Source organism: Pelophylax lessonae, assembly GCF_965119305.1.
Source record: "Pelophylax lessonae genome assembly, chromosome: 4".
Lineage (NCBI taxonomy): Eukaryota > Metazoa > Chordata > Amphibia > Anura > Ranidae > Pelophylax > Pelophylax lessonae.
In genome coordinates this window covers 17,473,520-17,497,864 of record NC_138771.1, presented here as the reverse complement: position 1 = coordinate 17,497,864, position 24,345 = coordinate 17,473,520, and the positions used below count along the sequence as shown (strand labels likewise).

General features: G+C 48.5%; 1 protein-coding gene across 2 annotated transcripts in view; it reads left to right on the top strand.

Annotated features, from left to right (window-relative positions):
- ZWILCH (zwilch kinetochore protein) overlaps positions 1–24,345 on the top strand; it is a 164,008-nt gene that overhangs the window by 126,645 nt on the left and 13,018 nt on the right. For both annotated transcript variants that reach the window (XM_082253012.1, XM_082253013.1), the window contains 4 exons: positions 8,311–8,447; positions 10,436–10,531; positions 14,229–14,347; positions 23,422–23,525. In XM_082253012.1, coding sequence (XP_082109138.1) covers positions 8,311–8,447; positions 10,436–10,531; positions 14,229–14,347; positions 23,422–23,513 — 444 coding nt within the window. In that variant the 3' untranslated portion in view covers positions 23,514–23,525. The remainder of the gene's footprint in view (positions 1–8,310; positions 8,448–10,435; positions 10,532–14,228; positions 14,348–23,421; positions 23,526–24,345) is intronic.

Sequence of the window (24,345 nt, the reverse complement as noted above, 5' to 3'; positions counted from 1 at the left end):
AGTCTCCGACAGTCCCCAGGCAAGTCGCTGCTCCAAGGCCTCGGCGGGGATGTCTTCCTCCCCTGACTCGCAGCCATCGGGCTCACGGACGCCGGAGCGGAGCTCCCCTGCGCCCGCGGAAGTGGCGGTGGAGGCGGCGGCGATCACTGGACCCATCCTCGCGGCCATTGAAGGCTGCAAAGCTTCCCTCATGCTCCGCATAGACAGCGTGGCCTCCGAATGCACCCTGATACGCCACGATCTGGACAAGATCAGGGGCAGGATGACGGAGGCTGAGGATCGGATTGGAGAGGTAGAAGACCGGCAGGGATCCCATTCGGCTCAGCTAGCGGACTTACAGGCGTTGGTCGCCGCGCTCACTAGCAAGGTGGATGATGCCGAGAACAGGCAACGCCGAAATAACATCCGTGTGGTGGGCTTGCCGGAGGGCGCGGAAGGTGATCGCCCTGAGGCCTTTGCTGAGGACTTCTTCAAATCCCTTCTGCACCTGCGTGACCTTCCTGCTACCTATGTGGTTGAGCGGGCTCACCGGGTGCCCACGGGCAAGCGACCCTCGGGGGCCCCCCCCAGACCGTTCCTGGTCCGGATGCTGAATTACCGGGACCGGGATATGATCCTTGCTGCGGCTAGGAAGCAAGAGGAGTTGCCCTATGAGAATACCAGGGTGATGTTCTTCCCAGATTTCTCGGCTGAAGTACAGAGGCGCCGCAGATCCTTTAACGAGGTGAGACGTCGCCTGCGAGAGAGGAATATTAAATACAGTATGCTGTATCCCAGTCGGCTGAGGGTGGCCCATCAGGGCACAGTGCGATTCTTCGAGACCCCCCCAGATGCCAGTGAATGGATTGACACCTTGGGTGCTGCGGCCTGATTGTTGATGACCCCCTGTGTTCCCCTCGGCTGTGCGATGTCCTGGACTCTGTAAGTGAACTCCTGTGCTGACTTCTGCCCTGTTTGCCCCTTTTGTTCCCGCTCCTGCTCTCCTACATGCTTCTATTCTGCCTCCCTCGGATGTGTTTCTCGGGACTCCTGGACACTTGCACCTCCGTCCTCACGGCAGATGCTTGCCCTGCATCCTCCTTTGGCCCTTATGTCCCTTTTGTTCACCACGGAGCTCGGGTGAACTGCACTGTTTTTTTTTCTTTTTTTTTTCTTCCCTTTTGCTTGACTTTTTGCCTTTTTTGTTTTTTGACAGGCTCCCTGAACTGTGCTTTCCGCTGGCCCTGTTGGCGGTGGGCGGACTGTTTTTGGACAGACTGTGGCGGTAGGCCCAGGCGGTCTGTTGGCCGGTGCCTAACCGTTTTTTTTTTCTCAGTTTTGGGTTCAAACTGTCCCTGGGCTCTCCCCCTTGGTTTTTGGGGTAACGGGGTACAGTAGGGTAAACGTTATGTGTTTGGGGTGTTGTGCTCTCCCTCCAGGGGGGCTTACTTTGTTTGTTCGTGTTTTTGTTTGGTGCATGGGTTTACTCGATCTTGCTGCTCCCCAGGAGGAAGTACCTATGGGTGATACTTCTGGGGTGTTCATTTATGTAACCTTCCAGGATGGCATCACGTAAACCATCTACCTTCTCTGTGCTATCCTGGAACGTACGGGGTCTCAATTCCAAGTTTAAGCGGGCATTGCTCTTTCAGTATGTGCAGCGTTACAACCCCTCCATACTGGTTTTGCAAGAAACCCACCTGGTGGGCAGCAAGCTCCTGTCTCTTAAAAAACCGTGGGTACAGAGGTCGTTCCATGCCTCCTACTCTACTTATGCAAGGGGTGTTTCTGTGCTGATTCATAAATCTTTGCCCTGTGTGGTGGAGGCGGTGCACACCGACCCCTCCGGACGATATGTGGTGCTGGTGCTCACTATGTGGCAGCAGAGGTATGTGGTGGCGGGCATTTATGTGCCCCCACCGTTCAAAGCTGAGGTCCTATATGCCGTCCTGGAGAGGGTCTCCGGCTACTGTCCAGCCAAACTGCTTCTCCTGGGGGACTTCAACGCCATCCTCTCCCCGGACCTTGACAGGCCCTTGCCTCCCAAGGCCTTTTCCGGGGACCTTCTCCATTGGTCTTCGGCCGCCGGGTTACAGGAGGTTTGGCGCTGGAAACACCCCCAGGAGAAGGTTTACTCCTGCTTCTCTGCTACCCACAAAACATCCTCCAGGATAGACTATGGCTTCGCCAACCCGCACATGTTGTCTGATGTGGAGGAGGTCTCTTATCTCCCCAGCGGCTTGTCGGACCATAGTCCCTTGCAGGTTGTTATTCGCTCGGGCTGTGACCGCAGTAGTGCTCTGTGGCGCCTCGGTGCCCAGTGGGTGGACCAGCCCGAGATTGTAGCCCAGACCCCGTCTATGATAAACGACTATTGGCAGACTAATGCAGGTACATCCTCTCCCGGACTGGTATGGGACGCCTTTAAGGCGGTTACTAGGGGCCACTATATTTCAGCAATCAAAGCCGTTCGAGTCCAGCAGCTGGCTGCGGTGTCCGACTTGGAGGCGGCGGCCGAGGCGGCTTCTGGCCGCTATGTCCGGGACCCCTCGGCCACCAACTTTGAGGAGCTGCAGGCGAGTAAGAGAGACTTGCATCTACACCTGACTGAGGTCACCCGGTTGTCTATGTACCACTCTAAACAGAGGTTTTTTGAATACGGGGATCGGAACGGGAAACTGCTGGCTGTTATGTCTCATCATGATGCCCCCCTCACCCTGGTTCCGGAGCTCACTTCTCCTTCTGGGGGGGCGGTCACCTCACCGGAGGGAATTTTGGGGCTTTTTGGGGACTTCTACTCCCGATTATATGCTACTACCTTGCCCGCGGACCTCCGGCCGGAGGATCTGCAACAGCTCCTGGATCCGGTTGCCCTGGGTTGGTTGTCGGACGCGGAGCGCTCCGATTTGGTTCGGCCGGTCGCGGCAGAGGAGGTGGAGATAGTGATACGTTCTATCCCTGGAGGCAAGGCCCCTGGCCCCGATGGGCTGCCCATTGAATTCTACAAAACTCATGCAGGAGTGCTGGCCCCCCTGCTGGCGGCATTGTACAACGATTGCCTGGAGATGGGCTCCTTGCCGCCCTCTATGGCAGAGGCACACATTATCCTGATCCCTAAACCCCCGAAGGACCCAAAGCTGTGCGCTTCCTACCGCCCAATTGCCCTACTTAATAATGACCTCAAGGTTCTCACTAAAATTCTTGCCTCCAGACTTCGCCCCATCCTCCCCTCCGTGATTGACCAGGATCAAACGGGGTTTATGGCCAACAGATCCACAGATGTCAATCTGCGTAGGCTTTATACTAATTTGCAAACTCAACATTTGAACTCCGGTGCACGGGTGGTCGCCTCCTTGGATATAGAGAAGGCTTTTGATTCAGTGGAGTGGTTGTTCCTGTGGGAGGTCCTCAGGAGAATGGGGTTCCCCCTGTTGTTTATACGATGGTTGCAGACAATCTATAGATCTCCAAGGGCGGCCATTCGGTTGGGAGGAAGGCTGTCCCCTTCGTTCCTGTTGTCCAGAGGTACGCGGCAGGGCTGTCCTCTTTCTCCGGCCCTTTTCGCCATCGCCATGGAACCCTTGGCTGAGGCGCTCCGAACCTCGCCGGAGGTTCGGGGGCTTCGGGTGGCGTGGCTGGAGGAGAGGGTGGCGCTGTACGCGGACGACCTCCTGTTGTTTTTGCAGGATGCGGGTCCCTCCCTTCGGGGGGCTCTGGACATCCTGGACGGCTTCTCCAGGGTGACGGGCCTAAAGGTGAATTGGTCAAAGTCCCAGCTGCTTGCGATCGACGAGGCGGCCAGGAGTGCTGCCCCGCCGGATCTCTCGCTACAGTGGGTCGACAGTTTCATGTATCTGGGGGTGAGGGTGTCTAAGGACCCCTCGGAATTTATTTCCCTTAATCTAGACCCGGTGGTGCGGGATGTTCGGGCCAGGCTGAAGGCATGGGAGAACCTTCCCCTCTCCCTGTTGGGCAGGGTGAATCTGATAAAAATGAAGATCCTCCCTAAATTGACCTACCTCTTTCGCCACTCACCCCAATGGATCCCCAAAACCTTCTTCACCAATTTGAATAGGCTCTTCTCCTCCTTTTTGTGGGGCCCTCGCCCCCCCCGCTACAAGTTTTCAACGCTGATGAGACCCCAGTCACAGGGGGGTCTAGCTTTCCCAGACTGTCATAAATATTTTTTGGCCTCCCAGTTGGTTTCCGCGGTGTGGTGGCTGTCTCCTGATGCCTCCAACTCCGCGGTGGTGCTGGAGGCGGCGGTGCTGGGGTCAATGGAGGCGCTGTCGCATCTGTTGTTCCGGGGCCCCAAGGCTCCGTATCCTTTGACCTCATCCATGCTAACGACGCTCAGAGCCTGGCGTCAGGGCCTGGCGCTGGAGGCTTACCCGAGCACCGCGGTCTCCCCTAGGGCGCCGCTGTGGATCAACCCTACTCTGCCCCACTTGTACTCCCTCCCCGACCCGGCGGCCTGGACCAGATACGGCATTAAGGTGATTTCGGATCTGTCCTCGGACTTCTCCCTCCCTTCATTTGCCCAACTTTGTGAGTCTCACGGGGTGCCCCCGTCTCACCTCTTCCGTTATCTCCAGTTGTCCCATGCCTTCGGGGCTCAGTTCCCGCGGGGGGGGGCGGGGGTGGTGCAGTCGGATCTGGAGCGGGTTCTTCGGTTTGACTGCTCCGCCCGCGCCGCCTCGGTCCTGCACGCCCATCTCCTTCGGGTGTTCTCTCCGGAGCTCTCGGGTCTCCGAGATCGGTGGACTCGGGATGTCCCGGACATGGACGCCGAGGACTGGCAACAGGTGTGGGACTCCCCCTTTAAGATCCTGGTCTCCCTGAGGGACCGCATGGTGCAGTATAAGATCGCCCACCGGGCGTACTTCACTCCCCATCGCCTACATAAAATGCATGAGTCCCACTCCCCGGAGTGCTGGCGGTGCGGCCATGCGCCCGGGGACTTTATCCACATTTTCTGGACCTGCCCAGATTTGTCTGATTACTGGTCTCGGGTCTACGCGGCTGCAAACGGAGTGTTGCAGGTTTCGATAGACCCCTCGCCCAAGACGGCCCTGTTGGGCCTACTGGACGATCTGTTCCCAAGGGTGGCGGATCGCACCCTCATGGGTCTCCTCCTGTTTTTCGCCAGGAAGAACATAGTACTTCATTGGAGGCAGCGGTCCCCTCCCCCGCTCCGGCGGTGGAGGGCGCTGGTGGATTCGGTGATACCGTTGTACAAGGACACGTATTCTCACAGGGGATGCCCCAAAAAGCATGACAGGGTTTGGGCCAAGTGGCTGGCGGACTCCTCCGTGCCGCTGCTTGCCGCCTGTCTGGGCGGGGGCGGCTTGGGGGCTCCGTAGACCGCTACCCGGGGCCGGCCGAGAGGCGGCCCGGACTATACTACTTATCCTATGCTGTACACTGATTATCGTTGTATTCTTGCTGCCAGTGTAATTATGCCCCTGCGTGGGCCCACTTTTCCCCCTTTCTTTTTATTATTTTTTTTTTCATGTTTGATTGCCTTGACGTTGACAATGCGCTGCAAGATTGTTATGTGAACCTGTTTGCACCTATTGTTTTTGTGTTGTTATGTTTTTCTGTTGAAACAATAAAAAGATTTTCAAAAAAAAAAAAAAAAGAAAGTCCATGTGTGTCCTGTGGACACTGTCCTGATGGTCCAGAAGTCTGAGATTGAGGCCGCCCAGACACGCTGAAAGCGGAGCAGGCGTGCCCCCACCTGGCATGTCTGAACGGGCCCAATCTCAAAAGGACTTTGAGGTTTCTTGACCGGAAGGTGCTGAGCCTCTGACCGGCTTACGAGAGGATGCTTGGCTGCTCTTCCAATTTCTCCTGTAATCTCGCCCAGGCCTATATGAGCGGGCATCCTTTGATCGCTCTGCAAACTGCTTTCTTGGTTGCTGCTTCTTAGGGCCAAAGAGGCGCCTATCTTGGGGAAGGAGACCTGACTTTCCACCCGTCACTTTAGTAATTGCATTATCCAATTTGTTTCCAAATAAAGAGGAACCTTCAAAAGGGATTTTGCACCAAGCCTGTTTAGAGGCTGGGTCTGCCAGCCAGGGACGCAACCACAGGGCCCATTTGGCTGTGACAGAAGCCAACATGGATCTGGATAAGAGACGTAACACATCAATGGATGCTTCTCCAAGAAACACAGAAGCTAACTTCAGTTCCTGAACAGGAGAGTTCTCTACTGCATCTTCAGACACACTTCTTAATTTTAGTTCAACATCAGAAACCCAGGTTTCCATGGCCTTAGACATGGCTGCTAGTGCTAGCACAGGTTTACAAGCCGCACCGGCTGTGACATAAATTCTTTTTAAATCCAAGTCCATCTTCCTATCCAGAGGGTCTTTAAAGGACACCGCATTATCCAGCGGGAGTGTAACGTGTTTAGCCAGTCTGGAAACTGCAGCATCAACCAGAGGAGCTGATTCCAGGTGACTGACTTCTTCCGATTTAAAAGGATACAACTTAGACAATTTGGAGGATAAGGAGGTCTTGCTATCCCCTTTACTCCACTCTTCTAGGATGACATCCTTCAATTCTGACAGGAGCGGAAAGTTTAGCCGCTCTTTCCCCAAATGTTTGAAAAACCTTCTCTGTTTTACTTGTGGGGTACTGGGATCTTCCCATTTCAGAGCCTCTTTGACTGCTCTTATGAGAGGTGCAACAAGGGCAAAATCAAAACCCCCAACTGCACCTTCCTCTTCTTCCGAATCGCTCTCTGAGGATTTCCCGGAAGTGAAGTTTGGCTGAGAGGGACCTTGCTCTTCAGGAGCATCAGCAGGAGAGCTGGGAGTAGCAGATCCAGGTGTGGGACTAGCATTCCACTCTTTCATGGATTGTTGGACAATCCGTTTCACCAGGGATTCCAATCTCTGATCTTCAGACTCTCTTTCACCAGCTGCACGAGCGAAACAGGGCTCGCAAAGGGACTTGTCCTCCGGGACATGCGCCCCACAACCCCAACAGGCTCTCTGGGCCGTATGGCTACTGTGGCGGTGTGTGCGGTGTCTGGAGGAGGAATGTGAGCGTCTCCTCTCATGTCTGCTCCCTGATGGAGACTCACGGCGTCTTGACCTTGAAGATGATTCTCTTCGTGGCCTGACAGGGACTCTTTCTTGACCAGACCTGGAGGAGCTGGGAGAAAGAGAAATCCAGGGAGACACAGGATTTAGCCATGAATCATGAGCCAGCATCCCTCCCTTCATATCCCTCTAAATGTACCAGCACTCACCTGTTGTGAGAGGGCTGGCCACAAGAGGGCGGTGAAGCAGGATCCATGTTTCAGGCAAAACCACAAACTCACTAGGAAGTAGAGCATACAGGGATCACTACAAAGCAATAAGGAACATTCAGGTGTTGTCCTAATATGCATCCAACCGCTCTCCCCCCCCCTGCATACCACAAAAAGGTATGCAGCATCCGGTCCCCACATACCTGGTAAACAAACGGACAAGGTACCGGGAAGACGTCGCTATGCCCACAGTGCATTCCCAAATGCTCTGGAGCTGACAGGCGTTTAAATTTTCGCGCCAGGATGACGTCAGCGATGGCCGGCCGTGATCGCAAGTGCGCATGCGCGGACCAGGCCTCGCTTCCGATCGCGGCGAAGTGCGCATGCGCAGGCAGCGAGCGGAGCTCCATTACCATACAGCGCATGCGTCCGCCGGACTGAGCGGAGGGGAAGCAGGAAGGAGATGGCTGGAACGCACGGAGCGTTCCAGCCGCCATTGGGCCACCAGGGATAGCAAAGAAAGATAGTTTGGAGACAAACAAACATAACAAAAACACTGCCATGGAGGAGACAAATCTTCAGACCCTGTCAGGATATCCGTCGGCCATCCGAAGCACCGCACAGTTATCAGCCAAAGGGGATTTTGAAATGTCACTCACCCGCCCGTGGCTGGGCCCTGGACATAGACACCGACTTTTCATTCTGAGGTAAGCCGACCAAATTCCAACAGGAAATAATCCAAATAGTTGGTCCTTGGAGGAGGACAAAAAAGGAACACTGGCTGTGCCTGCAAGCTGAAATTTATAGAGGGGGGTCCTATACAATTGGAGAGGAGGCGGGGTTAACCCACACGTAGGCTGCCATGGAGACTGCCAGGAAATCCTTTTTTTCTTGAAAGTAAAAAGAAACCCATGTTTGCTGATGGGAGGAATTTCTAAACTTTTTACTAATAAAGTTGGACTCTCAAAGCAGATATAATTGTATATCTGCTTTGACCTAATGATGACACCAACTTTGTTACTGTTGTCTATGTCCCATGTAATTATCTGCCCTCATTTTACATTCTTTAGGATTACTTCATCAGCACATCTGTGGATCTGCAGGAGCAAGTGCATCGTGTCAAGAAACTGCATCATATGCTTGAAGTAGTAGCACATTGCAATGCTTTCCTCAGCCTGGAGCATGAGAATCTCTTTCCACTCACACAGTGAGTCATTTTAGACACTGTTCCTAACAATGTCCTTACAGCATGAAAATTAACCACATAACGACTGCTCACATTGCTGCTACTGCGACAATGTGGCTCGTTATCGTCCAGCGACATAGACCTACGTCGCTGGGCTCCTCCCCTTGTGGGCGGCGCGCGCGCGCCGCCAGAGGCTCGCTCCCGCTGTATTCAGTCACAGCGGGAGTCGGGCCAGGGGAGGAGTAGCGGCGATCGCCGCCGCTCTTCCCCAATCGTCGGGGAATCGAGTCTGGAGATCCGTCCGCTTGTGTAAACAAAGCGGGCGGATCTCCTAAGTGACAGGCAGGGTTCAGCATAGCTCAACCTGCGATCTGTCCTTGTGTCACTCAGTCACCTCCCCCCACACACATCAGTAAGCACCAGGCATACATTAACCCCTCCCTCTCCAATAAAATTAACCCCTTCCCTGCCAGTGTCATTTTTACAGTAACAGTGCATATGTATAGCACTGATTACTGTAGTAATGTCACTGGAACCCCCAAAAGTGTCAAAAATGTCAGTCAAGGGTCCGATCTGTCTGCCGCAATGTCGCAGTCCCGCAAAAAAAAAAAATCGCAGATCGCCGCCATTACTCGTTAAAAAAAAAAACACCAAAAATGACAGAAATCTTTCCCTTAGTTAGTAAACGCAATAACTTTTGCGCAAACCAATCAAAATACGCTTATTGCGTTTTTTTTTTTTTACCAAAAATATGTAGCAGAAAACAAATTGGCCAAAAATGCTAAAAATTTTTGATTTTTACAGTTTTTTGGGGGGAATTTCATATTAAAAAATTTGAAAAATATTGTTATTCTTTCAAAATTTTCACTCTTTTTTTGTTTATAGCGCAATAAGTAAAAATCACACAGGTGATCAAATACCACCAAAAGAAAGCTCTGTTTGTGGGAAAAAAAGGACGTAAATTTAATTTGGGTACGGCGTTGCATGACCGCGCAATTGTCAGTTAAAGTCGCACAGTGCCGAATCGCAAAAAGTGGCCCAGACGTAAGACTGCAAAATCCTCCCAGTGGTAAAGTGGTTAATGAGAATATTAGACTCCTAAAGCCGGCCATAGATGGATCGATTTATGTCGGTTCAGAAGGGAGCGGCAGAGATTCGATCTAAAGATGGGCCGGCTGATACAAGCAGCATGTTGGATTTTTAGCATGCAATTATTTCTAGCAGCTAATCATTGTGTTCTCCCAGTAGGGAAGGCTCTCTGCGAACCACCCACCCCCGCTGGGATAATACAATAGCTCCATGGGATTAATTCCCACATCAACATTGACTGTGTTGATGGGGGAATTGAGCGATTGTCTTTCCTGCAAGCAAAAAGCGTAATGTATGATCTGCCTAAGACATAGGATTCATTTACTGTAGCATTGCTTGATCAGATATCTAGACTTGGGGCGTCCATACATTTTCTTTTCGTTCAACCAGGGGAGGTGAATGGTTAAAAATTGATCCAATTCTCCCATGCACACATTTGGAGTGGATGGGGAAATCTCTCCCACTGTGCTATTGTGTTCTGATGGCTGGGAGACTTCCCAGCCATCCATACAATGATCTGTGCTGCTGGCTTTGGCCGGCTGCACTGATTGTTTGGAAAATAACCCCTGGCACTGGTTGTACACAAGATTGTCAGTAGATCCACTTGTGTACAACCAGGGTGCCCATATATGGATCAGAATTCAGTCAGTCCCTGCTGAACAGGATGAATTTCGATCCATGTATGGCCAGCTTTATTCAATAAGCTGTGCAAGGTGCAACACTATGTTGCAGCCCATAACAAATAAAAACACACATTTCTTTGCATTCTGATTGGTTGGTCTGAGTAGAACTTTTTCTATTGAACATTAAATTTACATTATGTGGCATTTTCTAGATTTCTGCAGTTTATATATTAGATATGTCAGTTCTTTTGATATCACTGATCAGACATTAAAGCTCCTTTATTTCCTCCTACACAGAATCTGTCTCAAGCATTACAAAGAGAACCCCTGGAATGAGAAGCATGTGTTTAAGCTTCCAATCAGACCTACTGTTATCAGCAGCTTTTACCAAAAGTAAGTCTGAATGTCCAAGTCATGTATTTTCCTTTTATGCTTTTACTTCGGCCCACTTGATTTCCACTGATAGATAACCTGACTGAATACAGATTGCATTCTTCTTATATTGACATTTGTATATTTGGTGACACCTATGAATAATATTAAGGGGGGTCTCCAGAAATACTGATGGTCTTTGTTCTGAGTACTGATTATAAAACCTGCCGCAACTGACTTTGCTATCCATTTCACAGTCGCTGAGGGACAGAATTGCCATGCACTGTATTATTTTGGACTACAAACCAACAGAGGTGTGCTAGATCTTCCTATATTAGTATCCGGTATTGTCAAAGACCATCTTATTGATTAAAGGATAAGTTTACTTTAAAAAAAAAAAAAAAATGCACATTTTTTTTGCAAGTAAAAAATGTGCAGTTATTATTTTTGGTCCCGGAGCATGTAAAGCAGGGGTGTCAAACTCAATTTCATCGTGGGCCGCATCAGCATTATGGTTGCCCTCAAAGGGGTGGCTGTATCTGTAAGTCTCTATATAAATTTATCCACTGCTTTTTTTCTCAGAGAATAGGTGCAGAAACTCAACCACACCCCACCCCAGAGTTCAAGGGTTCGCTACATACATAGTGCAGAGTTCAGGGGTGCCCTATGCACAGAATGCAGAGTTCAGGGGTGTGCTGTGTACAGTTAGCAGGGTTGAGGAGTAAACTATATGCAGAGTGCAGGGATTAGGAGTTCTGCCACATTCAGGCTGAAAAAAAAGCCCTCGGTGTGAGGGCCACATGAAATGGCCTGGAGGGCCGGATTCGGCCCGCGGGCCTTGTGTTTGACACATGTGCTGTAAAGCATTGCACCAGCGATCAGAAGATCACTGATGCCATGCAGATCTCCTGCAGATTTGTCAGTGTATTAGCTTGCTCATACCTTGTACAAGGAAGCCGATACATTCTGACAGGAAGACTCAGTGAACTACCACAGAGCTCACAGCGCCCTGGTAGTTGATTGAGAACTACAAGCCGACAGCTGGCAAAGGCTGCTTTATCTTGTAGTTTTCCATTCACAGGACACTGAATGAGTAACACAGCCTATGAATTGTGGCAGCCAGCGGGGAGGGAGAAGATCCCCCGCTAGCTGTCAAAGCGGGGGGATGTTAGGCAGCACGCAAATACCAGAAAACACCACCAAAACGAGGGGGGATCTTCAAACAAGCTCAGGTATACAAGAAACAGAGTGCCACATCAGTGGTAAGAGGTCAATACAAAGAAAGCCAATGCATTTCAGAGATTCAGAAAGCCCCTCTTCATCTGGGCCAGTGTATTGTATAATCTCTAGGTGTTGAATTCAATTTAAAAGCAACAATATTTGTATTTTATGAACTGTGTAATTGGTGGTATTTGAAACAAAAAATTTTCTTGTTTTTGTTGTAAATAACTTTTTGTTTAGTTTGAGGCTTTCTAATTAATGCTGATCTTCACCTTCCAATACATTATCCTTCCTCTCCACACTTTCTCCTCTGGGCCTCTACTTGATTAGGGCTGTTTTTTGTTTCTTTATTTACTTTTCTTTTTTCTTTTTAATAAACTGTCCTGCACCACCCCGCCCCCCTTGAATGCAAATGATGTGCCCTGTCCTCCCTTTGACTCCTGGGATATGCACATTACAAATCCCAGGAGGCAAAGCCTTTCATGAAGTAAAAGAAGGGGTGGGCTAGCAGCCTATTAAGGACATTACACCAAAACTTGGCGCCTGCGTTACCAGAAGAGAAGCGGATCTCAGCTGGACAATGCTGGATCCGCTGGGTGGGTGAGTATCTGAAGTGTGCAGAACTCACTACCATGTAAGTAAAGGTTTAACAAAAAACAAAACAAAACTGGGTGGGATGGGGGATGAAAATTTGCTTTAGCTACCAGCGTCCTATATAAACTTGTACCTGGTGATGCAAAATATTGCAATGATCACCAATTTATTCTCTAGCATCTCTGCTGTCAGAAAATATATAATTTTCAGAGTTTTAATTACAGTGGTTGTAAAGGCTCAATGTTTTGCATGAAGGTAAAAAACCTTCTCTGTACAGGATACCCGCTATTACTTGCTTGAGCCCCAATCTCAATCCAGCGATGTCCACAAGTGCCTCGGCTCATCGGAAACTCTGCTTCTTCATTGGCTGAGTCAGTAGTGGGAGCCATTGGCTCCCGCTGCTGTTAATCACAGCCGCTGAGACAATCATGAGAGAGAGGGGGGGCGGGCCAAGCTGTGACTTTGTGTGTGAATGGACATGTAGAGCCACAGCTTGGTAGCGGTGCCCCCATTGCAAGCTGCTTGCTCTGGGGGCACTCGCCAGAAGCACCGAAGAGGGGCCCGAGAATAGGTGGATCGGGGCAGCTCTGTGCAAAACCAACTACGCAGAGCAGGTTTGTTGTTTAAAAAAAAAAAAAGACTTTGATATCCCTTTAAACTTTAGGCTTAAAATGTGAATTTTAAGATGTGTGCAAACAGGTAATCAAGTCCAGCCACATCTAGAGATAATGCAATACACAAGCTCTGATGAAGATGGGGGGGGGGGGGGGGGGGGGTTGTCCAAACCCCTGAAACGCGCCTTCTTTTTTTTCTGATCATTTAATAAAACATTTCTTTGACCTCTCTTACCCTTGGTCTGCCACTCCTTCTGTTTCCTGTTTTATTTGGGGTCACATAGGCCAGAGCTCCTTTGCTTGTTACAGGAGGAAAAAGAGAATAAACTAATCTGTGTTCCCCTGAGATTATTGCTGTAAAGGGTCAGTTTTTCTCTGTAGTGGGTGATGATAAACATACACAATGCTGATTATCTAAACACTGTATACACTTTAAAGCAGTAATAAACCCAAAACCAAAAATGTAATATATTGCAGCTTACCAATGATTAGATGTGGTGGCTGCATTTATTTTCTTTTTTAGGGCTCCCCCCCCCCCTGTTTTCAGCTGGTGATCTGGCTAGTAATACACCTCCTGTATTAGAGTGCCTCCACTCTGAATGAAGGAGCACAGGGGGCACCTTTGGGCAGCAACATTGTCCGTATGGAGAGAGGGGACAGTTCAATATACTAGCCGATTCAGATACACTAACACTTTGAAGCTGAACTCCAGCTCACACTTTTTCTGTTAGGATAGTAATATTATTATTGTAATACAGGATTTATATAGCACCAACAATTTGGCGCACTGCTTTAAACACTTTACACTTAGTAAAGTGTTTTTTTTTTTTTTTTATCTAAATGTTTTTTTTTCTGTAAACTTACAGCTAGATTTCTTTTTGAAGCACTGATGGCTTAGCCAGTGCCTCTCAGCAGCCCCCTGGGAAGGCTATCTTCCAGGAAGCTCTTATAGGTAAACTATTGGGAGGCTGGGGGTGGAAGGAGGACACTACTGTATTCCTGATGTCAACCCCCTGGCTGTGCTGTGTAAATCTCATAACTGGATGGACAGAAATACAAATACAGTTTGTCAGGTAAAACCTCTCCATTATATGTATATCATCTGTATGATTAGTGGTTAGCTTTTCACTTAGCTCTCTGTCATACTTTAACAATAAGTGTTGAATAATGAGTTGCTTGGGGTTTAAATGTATTTCTCACTGTTATTGATAGTTGATGAGGATCTATTCTGGTCTTTGATTGCTTTAAAACTTCAATAAGCAATTCATATATTCTTTGTTTCCCTACAGTTCACACCCTCAGACATGGAGACTGGAGATCCTCAGTGGACATGGGCAAAAAGAAGTAAAAACCACATGGCAGCTCAGTTCCAGACCACCTGTAGACCATTTGCCTAGTGATGCTTCGGGTAATACACTACACATTTACTGTGTGCATTTATGTTTCATATATATATATATGTAACACTGCCCCCTTAAGAGCTGCTGGTTTTTCACACTTCTGCACTCCCCTGGGTTACCCGTAGCAACTGCATGCAGAATCTTAACACTTTACTTTCTTGGCTCAGTCAATGAACAGTCTAGGGGTTGTAGTTGTTTTTGTATTTTTATTTAATATTGGGATGGGAGAAGGGATGAGTGGGATACGCCAACACTTGAACTATTCACAATGCTGAGGACTTCTATCTGAGAATGCGGCAAGGCCGCAGCTTCATCCTGCCACTAGATGAATCTGAGGTGTAATGTTCCTTTTAGTACTTCTCTTCAGGGCACACACCTAGTACCCCCTTTCTATCCACCAGCTGACACCCATCCACTGACTACTCTACTCCAGAGTGGATGCCTTCCTGGTCAGGCCGCATAGGCACGATCCTCTGTACTCAGGATACTGCTTTCCAGGTCCTCCACTGCCTCAACTCCTTCAGTCAGCTTCCCTGGACCTCTGGGTTCAGCTCCACACTTCTGGCTCACCAGGCCGACTGCCTGTGACCATACACCAACTGCTGCAGAAGGGGAGGCAGTCATTGCTCTCCTTCCGGGACACTGCTCACCAGCCAAAGACCTTGAGCACATGAGCCCCTGGCTTTATATACCACACGAATAATGAAGCAATGAGGAGGGGAAATACGCTCAGGTGCTTATTCCAAACCTGGTGCAGGTCAGATCCGTCATCCAAGAACTGAAGAAATCCAAAGTTTGAGACTGCACTCGAGGTATATGATGAAATCAAAAGGGTTTCTTTATTCCTCATGGGTAAAGTAGACAGACAGTGTGCAAACAGACGTGCCAGGTTAACGCGTTTCACGACGCTGTAGGTCGCTTACTCATAACCACGACCTACATCGTCGTGAAAGGCGTCAACCTGGCACGTCTGTTTGCACACTGTCTGTCTACTTTACCCATGAGGAATAAAGAAACCCTTTTGATTTCATCATATACCTCGAATGCGGTCTCAAACTTTGGATTTCTTTATATACCACACCCCACAATGCACCAAGACAGGAGTCTTGTGCCAATCACTGGGGCTGTATCAAAGCCTGTGTGCCCATTGGTCAAGTTTCCTCCACTGTGCAATGTGCCTCCCCATTGGATCAGTGGGGACACTCCCTTAGACCACATCAATCACACACTGAGCACATTGAGCAGACCTAACTCACATATCCTGCTCTCTGTTACGCAGAGAGAATATATACTTTACCTACTGCTCTTCTGATAGGCAGACAGAGCCAAAACTATACTCACTCTCTAGCACCTACCTAGGAGGGTGCTACATATAGATTAACCACTTACTGACCGCCCCATAGCAGATTTCCTGCTACAGGGAGGCTCTCCTGCACAGAATCACGTGTATATATATATATATATATATACATGATTCTGCACTTCCACCTACAGGGGGTAGCGTGCGCCGCTGACTGGCCACTTCTTCTGCTGTGATTATTCCCAATAGATGCCGTTCTGCGGGTGACGGGCACTGGCTGTCCGCCGCCACCTGCTGATCGTTGGGCAGCGACACAGAGTGGAGCTCTGCATATGTAAACAAGACAGAGCTTCATTCTGACAGGGAGGAAGGGATGGATTTTGTGTCCCTTCAAAGCAGGAAAAAAAACTCCATCTCTTGCCTTAGTGAAAGCAGCACACACAGTACACAAAAACACTGGTTAGGCACACAGTTACCCCTTTGATGGCCCTTAATGTTTAACCCATTCCCAGCCTGTGTCCTTTGTACAGTGATAGTGCATATTTTTAGCACTGATCACTGTATTAGTGTCACTGGTTCCCAAAAATTGTCAGTTAGTATTCAATTGGCTGCCATTATCGCAATCCCGCTATAAGTCGCTGATCGCCACCATTACTAGTAAAATATATAAAAATATCCCATAGTTTGTAGACGCTATAACTTTTGCGCAAACCAATCAATATGCTCTTATTGGAAAATATTTTACAAAAAATAATGTAGCAGAATACGTATTGCCCTAAATGTATTTATATTAGGTATTTATTTATTTTTTTATTGGATGTGTTAGATAGTGGAAAGTAAAAAATGTTGTATTGTTTTTTCTAAATTGTCAGATATTATTTTGTTTATACAGCAACAAAATAAAAAACACAGAGGTGATCAAATACCACTAAAATAATTCTCTATTTGTGGGGAAAAAAATGATATAAATTTCATTTATGTACAGCGCTGCATGACCACACAATTGTCATTTAAAGTAATGCAGTGCTGTATCGCAAAAAATGGCCTAGTCATAAAGGGGGGTAAATCTGGTGAAGTAGGAGAAGCAAAACAAAAGAGAAGCAGCCAAAGAAGAAATTGACTTCTTCTGTCCCCAGCCTATAATACAGATCCCTCTAAGAGTACACTTATTTAACCACTTCCGGACCGCCCACAGCATATTTACTACGGCTGGGCGGTGCGGCTGCCCAAAATCACGTACATGTACGTGTGATTTTGTGCAGGGGATTTTTGGGGCACACGCGTGCCTCCGGAGCACCGCTCCTGCTGTGATTGGACACAGTGGGAGCCAATCAGCGGGTTCACAATGGCTACCGGGACCCGCCGATCGTTCAGCGGAATGACAGAACAGCAATCTGCCTATGTAAACAAGGCAGACCGCTGATCTGTCAGAGGAAGAGAGAGATCTTGTGTTTCAGCTAATCTGAAACACAGATCTCTCTTTTCCTCTAGTAAATTAATTTGCCCCACAGTTAGAAACCACTCCCTAGGAGCACACTTAACCCCTTGATCACCCCTAGCGTTAACCCCTTCACTGCCAGTGTCATTTATACAGTTACAGTGCAATTTTTTTAGCACTGATCACTGTATGGTGTCACTGGTCCCAAAGTGTCACTTATGCCCCATACACACATGCAGATTATCTGCAGACTTTTGTCTGCAGACTTACCAAAACCATATAATATGAGGTCAAACCTAAACATTTTCAATTTGTAAGCAATTCGGCAGGCCCTTGCACTACATAGAAAAGGTAAGTCTGCAGACAAAAGTCTGCAGATAATCTGCACGTGTGTATGGGGCATTAGTGTCAGATTTGTCCGTCGCATTGTCACAGTCCCACTAAAAATCACTGATCGCCGCCATTACTAGTAAAAACAATAAAAAAAGTAAAAAGTCCAGAAATGTACCCCATAGTTTGCAGACGCGATAGGTTTTTGGGGTGTACCCAGGCCCCTCCCTGGGATGGTCCGATCCCGGGTTCCCCTCCTTCCCGTTAGGTCCTCTCCCTGAGTCTGATGGTCCTGTGGGTCATCTATCCCCCCCCCCCCCCCCAATCTTCACTCATCCTCCCTTAACCTACACTGGGGTTGTATAGTGGCCTGGCTACCTCCTGGGGCTGGGACAGGGTGTTTTACTGGCAGGGGTCGGGGGGGGGGGGGAGCTGTACCTGGTGGGGGTCTCCTGCCATGGCCCCCCCTTCCTGACCTGTGTCCTGCCTGGGCCCTAGGGATCCCTCCTGGGAGCCTCGTGGGGTCGCCATTTTGTTGTAGCCTATTTGCTGTATAGGGTGCCGGCCATGTTTGTGTGGCCGCGGTGGCCATTTTTCATTAGTCCGGCATTGAAATCAATGGTGCCATTACTGTGAAGCCTTCTGGGCGGCGTTTCCCCTGGTGCTGTCTCCTGGGTCCCTTTCCTTCCTTGATGCCACACATGGAGTGCTTTGAGCCTGGGGCTGCCGGTGACTGCCTGGTAGGGTCCTCTCCCTCTCTCTGCTGCAGGATCGTGGGGTGCTCTGTTGGTGACGACCAGGTGATGTTAACCGCGCGGTGGGGTTGTCCTTTGGCAGTGTCTTTTTGCACTTTAGTGGGGTACCCTTATTCCTCATGGAGTCTTTTCCCCACCTAACCCCTCTCAGAGCCTGGGGGGCGCTCCGGGTCCCAACCATCCATTGATGCACTGACAGCAGTCCTAGAGTCCTTTGTGTCCCGGGTAAAGGTGGCTTTTTGGCAGCTAGGTAGTAAAAAGCTCCCCCCGTCTTCCCCTGCTTCATCTGTCTCGTTAGATCCTGAATCTGATCTGGCTGCCACGGACGGGGCCCGTCCTGAGGGGTCTGCGGCCATATGCCCTGAGTTCTTAGATAGGATGATTCCTCTACACCTGTAGCCGCACATGAAAAGGCGTTGGTGGACGCACTATTTGTGTCTGTGCCTGAGACTTGAAAAATGGAGGACGCAGCTGAAGCTGTGGCGGAGGCACCGGTTGCCTTTGGAACTCACAAGCCATCTAGAGCGGTGAAGGTGTTTCCGTTTCCTGCATATTTTGTCAGATTTGTTGTAAAAGAGTGGGGACGTCGAAAACGTCCCTTTGTGGTCCCTAAGCGATTCGCTATGAGGTACCCCTTTGAAGAGTCCCTCCTTAAGAAGTAGACTGTTCCACTGATGGTGGATCGCCTGTTTGGAGCTACCCTGGATGACATCATTAGGAGTCTCGTGGGGGAAGAGCACCTTTCTTCCACAGGCTACTATAACGATAAGGAACCTCATTGCAGACGTGGCCAGTGCTTCTCTGTTCACATTAAGTTTTTTCGTCCCTCAGGGTCGGCTGACAAGGGTTCAAAGCCTTTCAAAACCTCTTCGGAAGGATCCACGCGATCTTGGTCTGGCAGGTCCAAAGCGGGTTTCTCCAGACCTGCAGACAAGACTCCTTCTGCATGAAGGTGCACCCTCACCCGTGCCTGGGGTGGGAGGACGTCTTCGCTGGTTTCTGGACCCGTGGAATTCCCTGGTGCAAGACAAGTGGGTCCATGAAGTGATACAGTCCGGCTACAGATCAAGTTTCGTTCTTACCCTCCGGAAAGGTTCTTTCCTTCCAATGTGCATCTGTCCCTGGACAGATTGTAGGCCCTCTTTGTGGCGGTGCAAGACCTGTTGCTTCAAGGGGTGATTGTTCCGGTTCCAACTTCGGAACATTTTCAGGGGTTTTATTCAAACCTGTTCACGGTCCCAAGGAAAGAAGGCAAGGTGCGTCCAATTCTGGATCTCAAGGCCTCTGAACTGCTTTGTGCGGGTACAGAAGTTCAGAATGGAGTCTATTCGCACGGTGGTGGCATCCCTGCATCAGGGGGATTACCTTGTTTCTATCAACATCAAGGACGCTTGCCTTCACATTCCAATATGTGTCTGTCACCAACGATCCCTCCGCTTTGCCGTGGGAGAGGAGCATTATCTCTTTGTGGAGTTACCCTTTGGTTTCGCTTCTGCTCCTCAGGTCTTCACAAAGGTATTCGCCCCGTTGCTGGCATTGTTTTGTCAGCGAGGGACCGCAGTACTGGGCTACCTGGACAATCTTCTCTTGCGAGCAGAGGCTCCTACTGCTCTGATGGACGATGTGGACATCACTATACAGACTCTGAGGGAGTTTGGCTGGCTTCTGAATGATCAGAAGTCTGCTCTGGTTCCTTCCACAAAACTGGATCAGAGTCCGAGTCTAGACTGGGCTCTAGCCAGAGTGATCCTTCCTCTGGACAAGCTCTAGAAGTTGCATGCTGCGATTCATCTCTTGCTGTCCAGCAGGTGGTCGTCCCTTCGGACTTGCATGCGGCTGCTGGGCCTGATGGTTTTTACCTTCGAAGCGGTCCATTTGCATAGTTCTATACGAGGTCCCTGCAAAGAGAGATCTTGGCCAAATGGGACAAGTGTCCGAAGTCTCTGGACAATCATATCCAGCTGAGCCGAAAAACAAAAGGGTCTCTGATCAGGTGGCTTCGCTCTCCAGCTCTTCGCCAGGGCAAATCATTTCTCCCCCTATATTGGACAGTGGTTACCATGGATGCCAGTCTGTTCGGGTGGGGAGGTGTCCTGGGTCGGAACTCCGCTCAGGGAGTTTGGACACTGGACTTCCGGCTGCCCATAGGATGGAGCGGGCTCTGTCCGTGTCCGAGACTCATGTGAAAGTCTTAGGGGTGGGGAGGAGGAAAAGTGGCACTTTTCATTTTTGCGTGATGGTCCACTTTAATGGAACTATGTAGGCTGCTGCCATTGGTGGCCTCCATGGAAGCATGCAGCATGGTAACTTGTAGGGAAGTCAGCACTTTTAGTATATTTCTATCTCGGAATGTTATCATTAATGAGGAAGCAAGCGCCTGAGGTCCTCCTGTCGCTATAGCAACATGTTTCACTCACACGAGCCTTGTCAAGCTTGCCTCCTCTTCCGCCTACTCCCCCTGATGCCCGGAGCCTAAGCGCGGTGAAGGACGTCATCACGCAGCGCAGTGACCGGACTGCAGGTTCCCACGGCCGAGGCACGCTACACTGCACATCTATCCCGGTCACTTGGCTAAATTGCCCCCCTCCTCCATCAAGTGGCACTCCACACCCCCCCCCACCCCTCCTTACCGGAGAGAGCACCCTTCTGCCTGCTACATCGTACGGCTCCAGTGCAGACTCCATCGTGGAGGACGGATCAAGGCTTCCCCCTTTTTAAAGTACCCTACCCCCTGCATCAATGCAGCAGTGGAACTTTTTTTTATAGATCTGGCTTACTCTGTTTTATCACTTTGGATTTACAATAAACTTTGCATTTTTATGAGCTAGTCTCCTAGTGCTCACCGGTTAGGGCACTCCTAGTAGATACCAGCATCAGGTATCCTGCTCCTGCCAGCGCTTTCTCTCTAACCGTGTGGCTTTTTCTCTGTTGCCTCCCTCCCAAGGGGTCTCCCTACAGAAGCTCAGGATCAGTCAGGCACTGTACTCTTCACCACCACCAATTGGTAAGCGCCGGATTTTAGTTGTGTAGATTTTAGCTGAAACCTGCTGATTAGCTGTGTCCAATCACAACACAGAGTTCTGTGTTTACAAGCACACATAACTATGTACAAAGAACAGCGATCTAGCTGTTTCTTCTCCCTAAAAAAGCAGGGAGAAAAAAAAACAGATCTCCAAGTAAAAGCAGCACACATTACACTTGTTAGACACACAGGTTAACCCCTTGATTGTGCAAGAAATGGGTGCGCTAGATGTGAACACCATGTGTGTTGAACCAAATGCACACGTTTTTTGCACATCACACGTTTACTTTATCAAGGTTAAAGTTTCGGTTGCTGCTGGAGATTAATTTTTTGTTTGCGCACCTCATTCTTCAACATTCTAACCCTTCATTGCCTTTTGCTGTTAACCGGTTGCCGACCGCCGCAAGTACATATACTGCGGCGGTCAGCCCCGGCCAGGCAAAGTGACGTACCGGTACGTCACTAGCCTGTCACTGGCTTGTGAGCCAATAGCGGGCGCGCGTCCGCCCCGGCTCGTTCCCTAACAAGTCAGTGCGTGTGACCGGCGGACCCGATGTCTGCAGGTCACTCGCGATCGTTCGCCGGGAAGGGAGAAAGGCAGGCGGCTAATGTAAACAAGCCGCCTGTCATTCTCCCCTGTGTAAAAATGGAGATCAGACAGTTCTACTATGTAGGACCGTTGATCTCTGTTTTTACACTAGTAGCCATGTCCCATCACAGTTAGAAGCATGCCCCTAGGACACACTTAACCCCTCCCTCTCCAATACAGTTAACCCCTTCCCTGCCAGTGTCATTTTTACAGTAACAGTGCATATGTATAGCACTGATTACTGCAGTAATGTCACTGGTAACCCCAAAAGTGTAAAAAAATGTCAGTCAAGGGTCCGATCTGTCTGCCGCAATGTCGCAGTACCGCAAAAAAAATCGCAGATCGCCGCCATTACTCGTTAAAAAAAAAACACCAAAAATGACAAAAATCTTTCCCTTTGTTAGTAAACGCGATAACTTTTGCGCAAACCAATCAAAATATGCTTTTTGCGATTTTTTTTTTTCTTTACCAAACATATGTAGCATAAAACAAATTGGCCGAAAATGTTAAAAAATTTTTGATTTTTACATTTTTTTGGGGGAATGTCATATAAAAAAATTTGAAAAATATTGTTATTTTTGCAAAATTTACTCTCTTTTTTTTCGTTTATAGCGCATGATCAAAAAATCGCACAAGTGATCAAATACCACCAAAAGAAAGCTCTGTTTGTGGGAAAAAAAAGGACGCCAAATTCGTTTGGTACAGCGTCGCACGACCGCGCAATTGTCCATTAAAGTCACACAGTAAAAAATTGCAAAAAAACCCCTGTCAGGAAGGGGGTAAAATCTTCCGGTGCTTAAGTGGTTAACCCTTCCCAGCCAGTGTCATTAGTACAGTGTACAATATTATCACCGATCACTGCATTAGTGTCACTAGCAACGTCAGTGCCAGTTAGTGACTCTCCCAGCCAGTGTCTGTTAGTGCCAGATTGCCCACCACACTATCACATTCACACCATAATTTGCTGATCACCGCCATTACAGTATAGTATTTATAGCTGCATAAATTTCAGTATCTATCCCATAGTTTGTAGACGCTATAACTTTCACACAAGCCAATTAATTTAAACTTATTGGGATTTGTCTTTACCAAAGCCATGTAGCAGAATACATTTTGGCCTGAATTTATAAAGAAATTTGATTTTATTGGATTTATTTTTTGACAGAAAATATATATATATATACATATATTTTTTTCAAAATGTTTTGTCTTTTTTTCGTTTATATAATAATAAAAAAAAAACAGTGGTGATCAAATAAGACAAAAAGAAAGCTCTATTTGTGTGAAAAAAAATGTTCTTTGGGTACAGCGTTGCATGACCGCGCAATTGCCAGTTAATGTATCTCAGCGCTGAATAGCAAAAAATGCCCAAAGTCAAGTGGTTAAATAAGTGAGCATTATAGCTAGGAAGGAAATGCCAACAATCAGAGCCTACATATTTCTCTAAGCACTAGACAACTTAATCTATGGTGAGAACGATAACGTGAGTATCACATTTTTTAGGACATTGATGCTGTAATTAAATGTGTAGATCTGGTTTTGTACAAATTTTCTCATGCTTAAATAAACGCAACATTATTTCTGATATTTCCACAGACATAACAGTAGTTATGACGTGCCCTCAGAGTTGTTGTATTTTTGTTCCTAGGTGTACAAAGTGACATGACATTTAGCGCAGACAATGAGGAAGTCGCTTACTATCAAGCCCACGTCAGCTGCAGTCAAGTGTGCTTCTGCTGAGATTTCACACAGGTACCCTCGGGAAATATTGTCCTATATTGTAACCATATTTCCTGTGAATGATTTTCAATTATACAGCAGTTTAAATGTATTATTTACATTGTTCCAACTAGGGCTGCACGATATTGGGAAAAAAAGTACATTGCGATATTTGGTTTTTAACAATATATATCGCAATATTTCTCCCGGACAGTCTCCGGAGGAGGGATCAGTGAGCAGAGCTCAGCTCTCCGCCAGGGGATCCGCCACACTTGTAGAACTTCTTCAGAGGAATCGGGCTGAGTGAAGTGTCCCCAGCAGTAGTATGGACCATACTGTTATAAAGGTTCCTCCTTGTATCAGGACCCCCCCCTCCCTTCCTTAGTGCATTCACTCTGTGGAAAGTGGTCTTTGGTCACCAGAGTCCCCCCCTACATCAGAGTTCTCAGCTTTTTCACCCGTGCGCTCGAAGTGACACCCGCTCCCAGCTGCGGCAGTGGTGCTTCCATCTCATCCACTGTAAAACAAGGGACCATTTTTAGTCGCGCTGTATCCAGAAACGAAACCCTAACTGCAGAGGTATTGTACACTACAAAGATTGTCATTTATTTTAGTAAAAATATGCTGGGTGTGACATGGATTTTCTTCTTATTTAACATGTATACATAGACATTTCATGAAACTTTAGGTCATGAATATTTACGTAAAGTCATGGAAAAGTCATGGAAAAGTCATGGAATTTTATTGGTTAAAATGTGTATGAACCCTGTATGGTGCAGTAGTATGGTAGCAGCCTTTGTCCCCCAGTGCTCCTCCGCCATGCTCCGGACGTCTCTCCCCCCTCTCCTTCTGC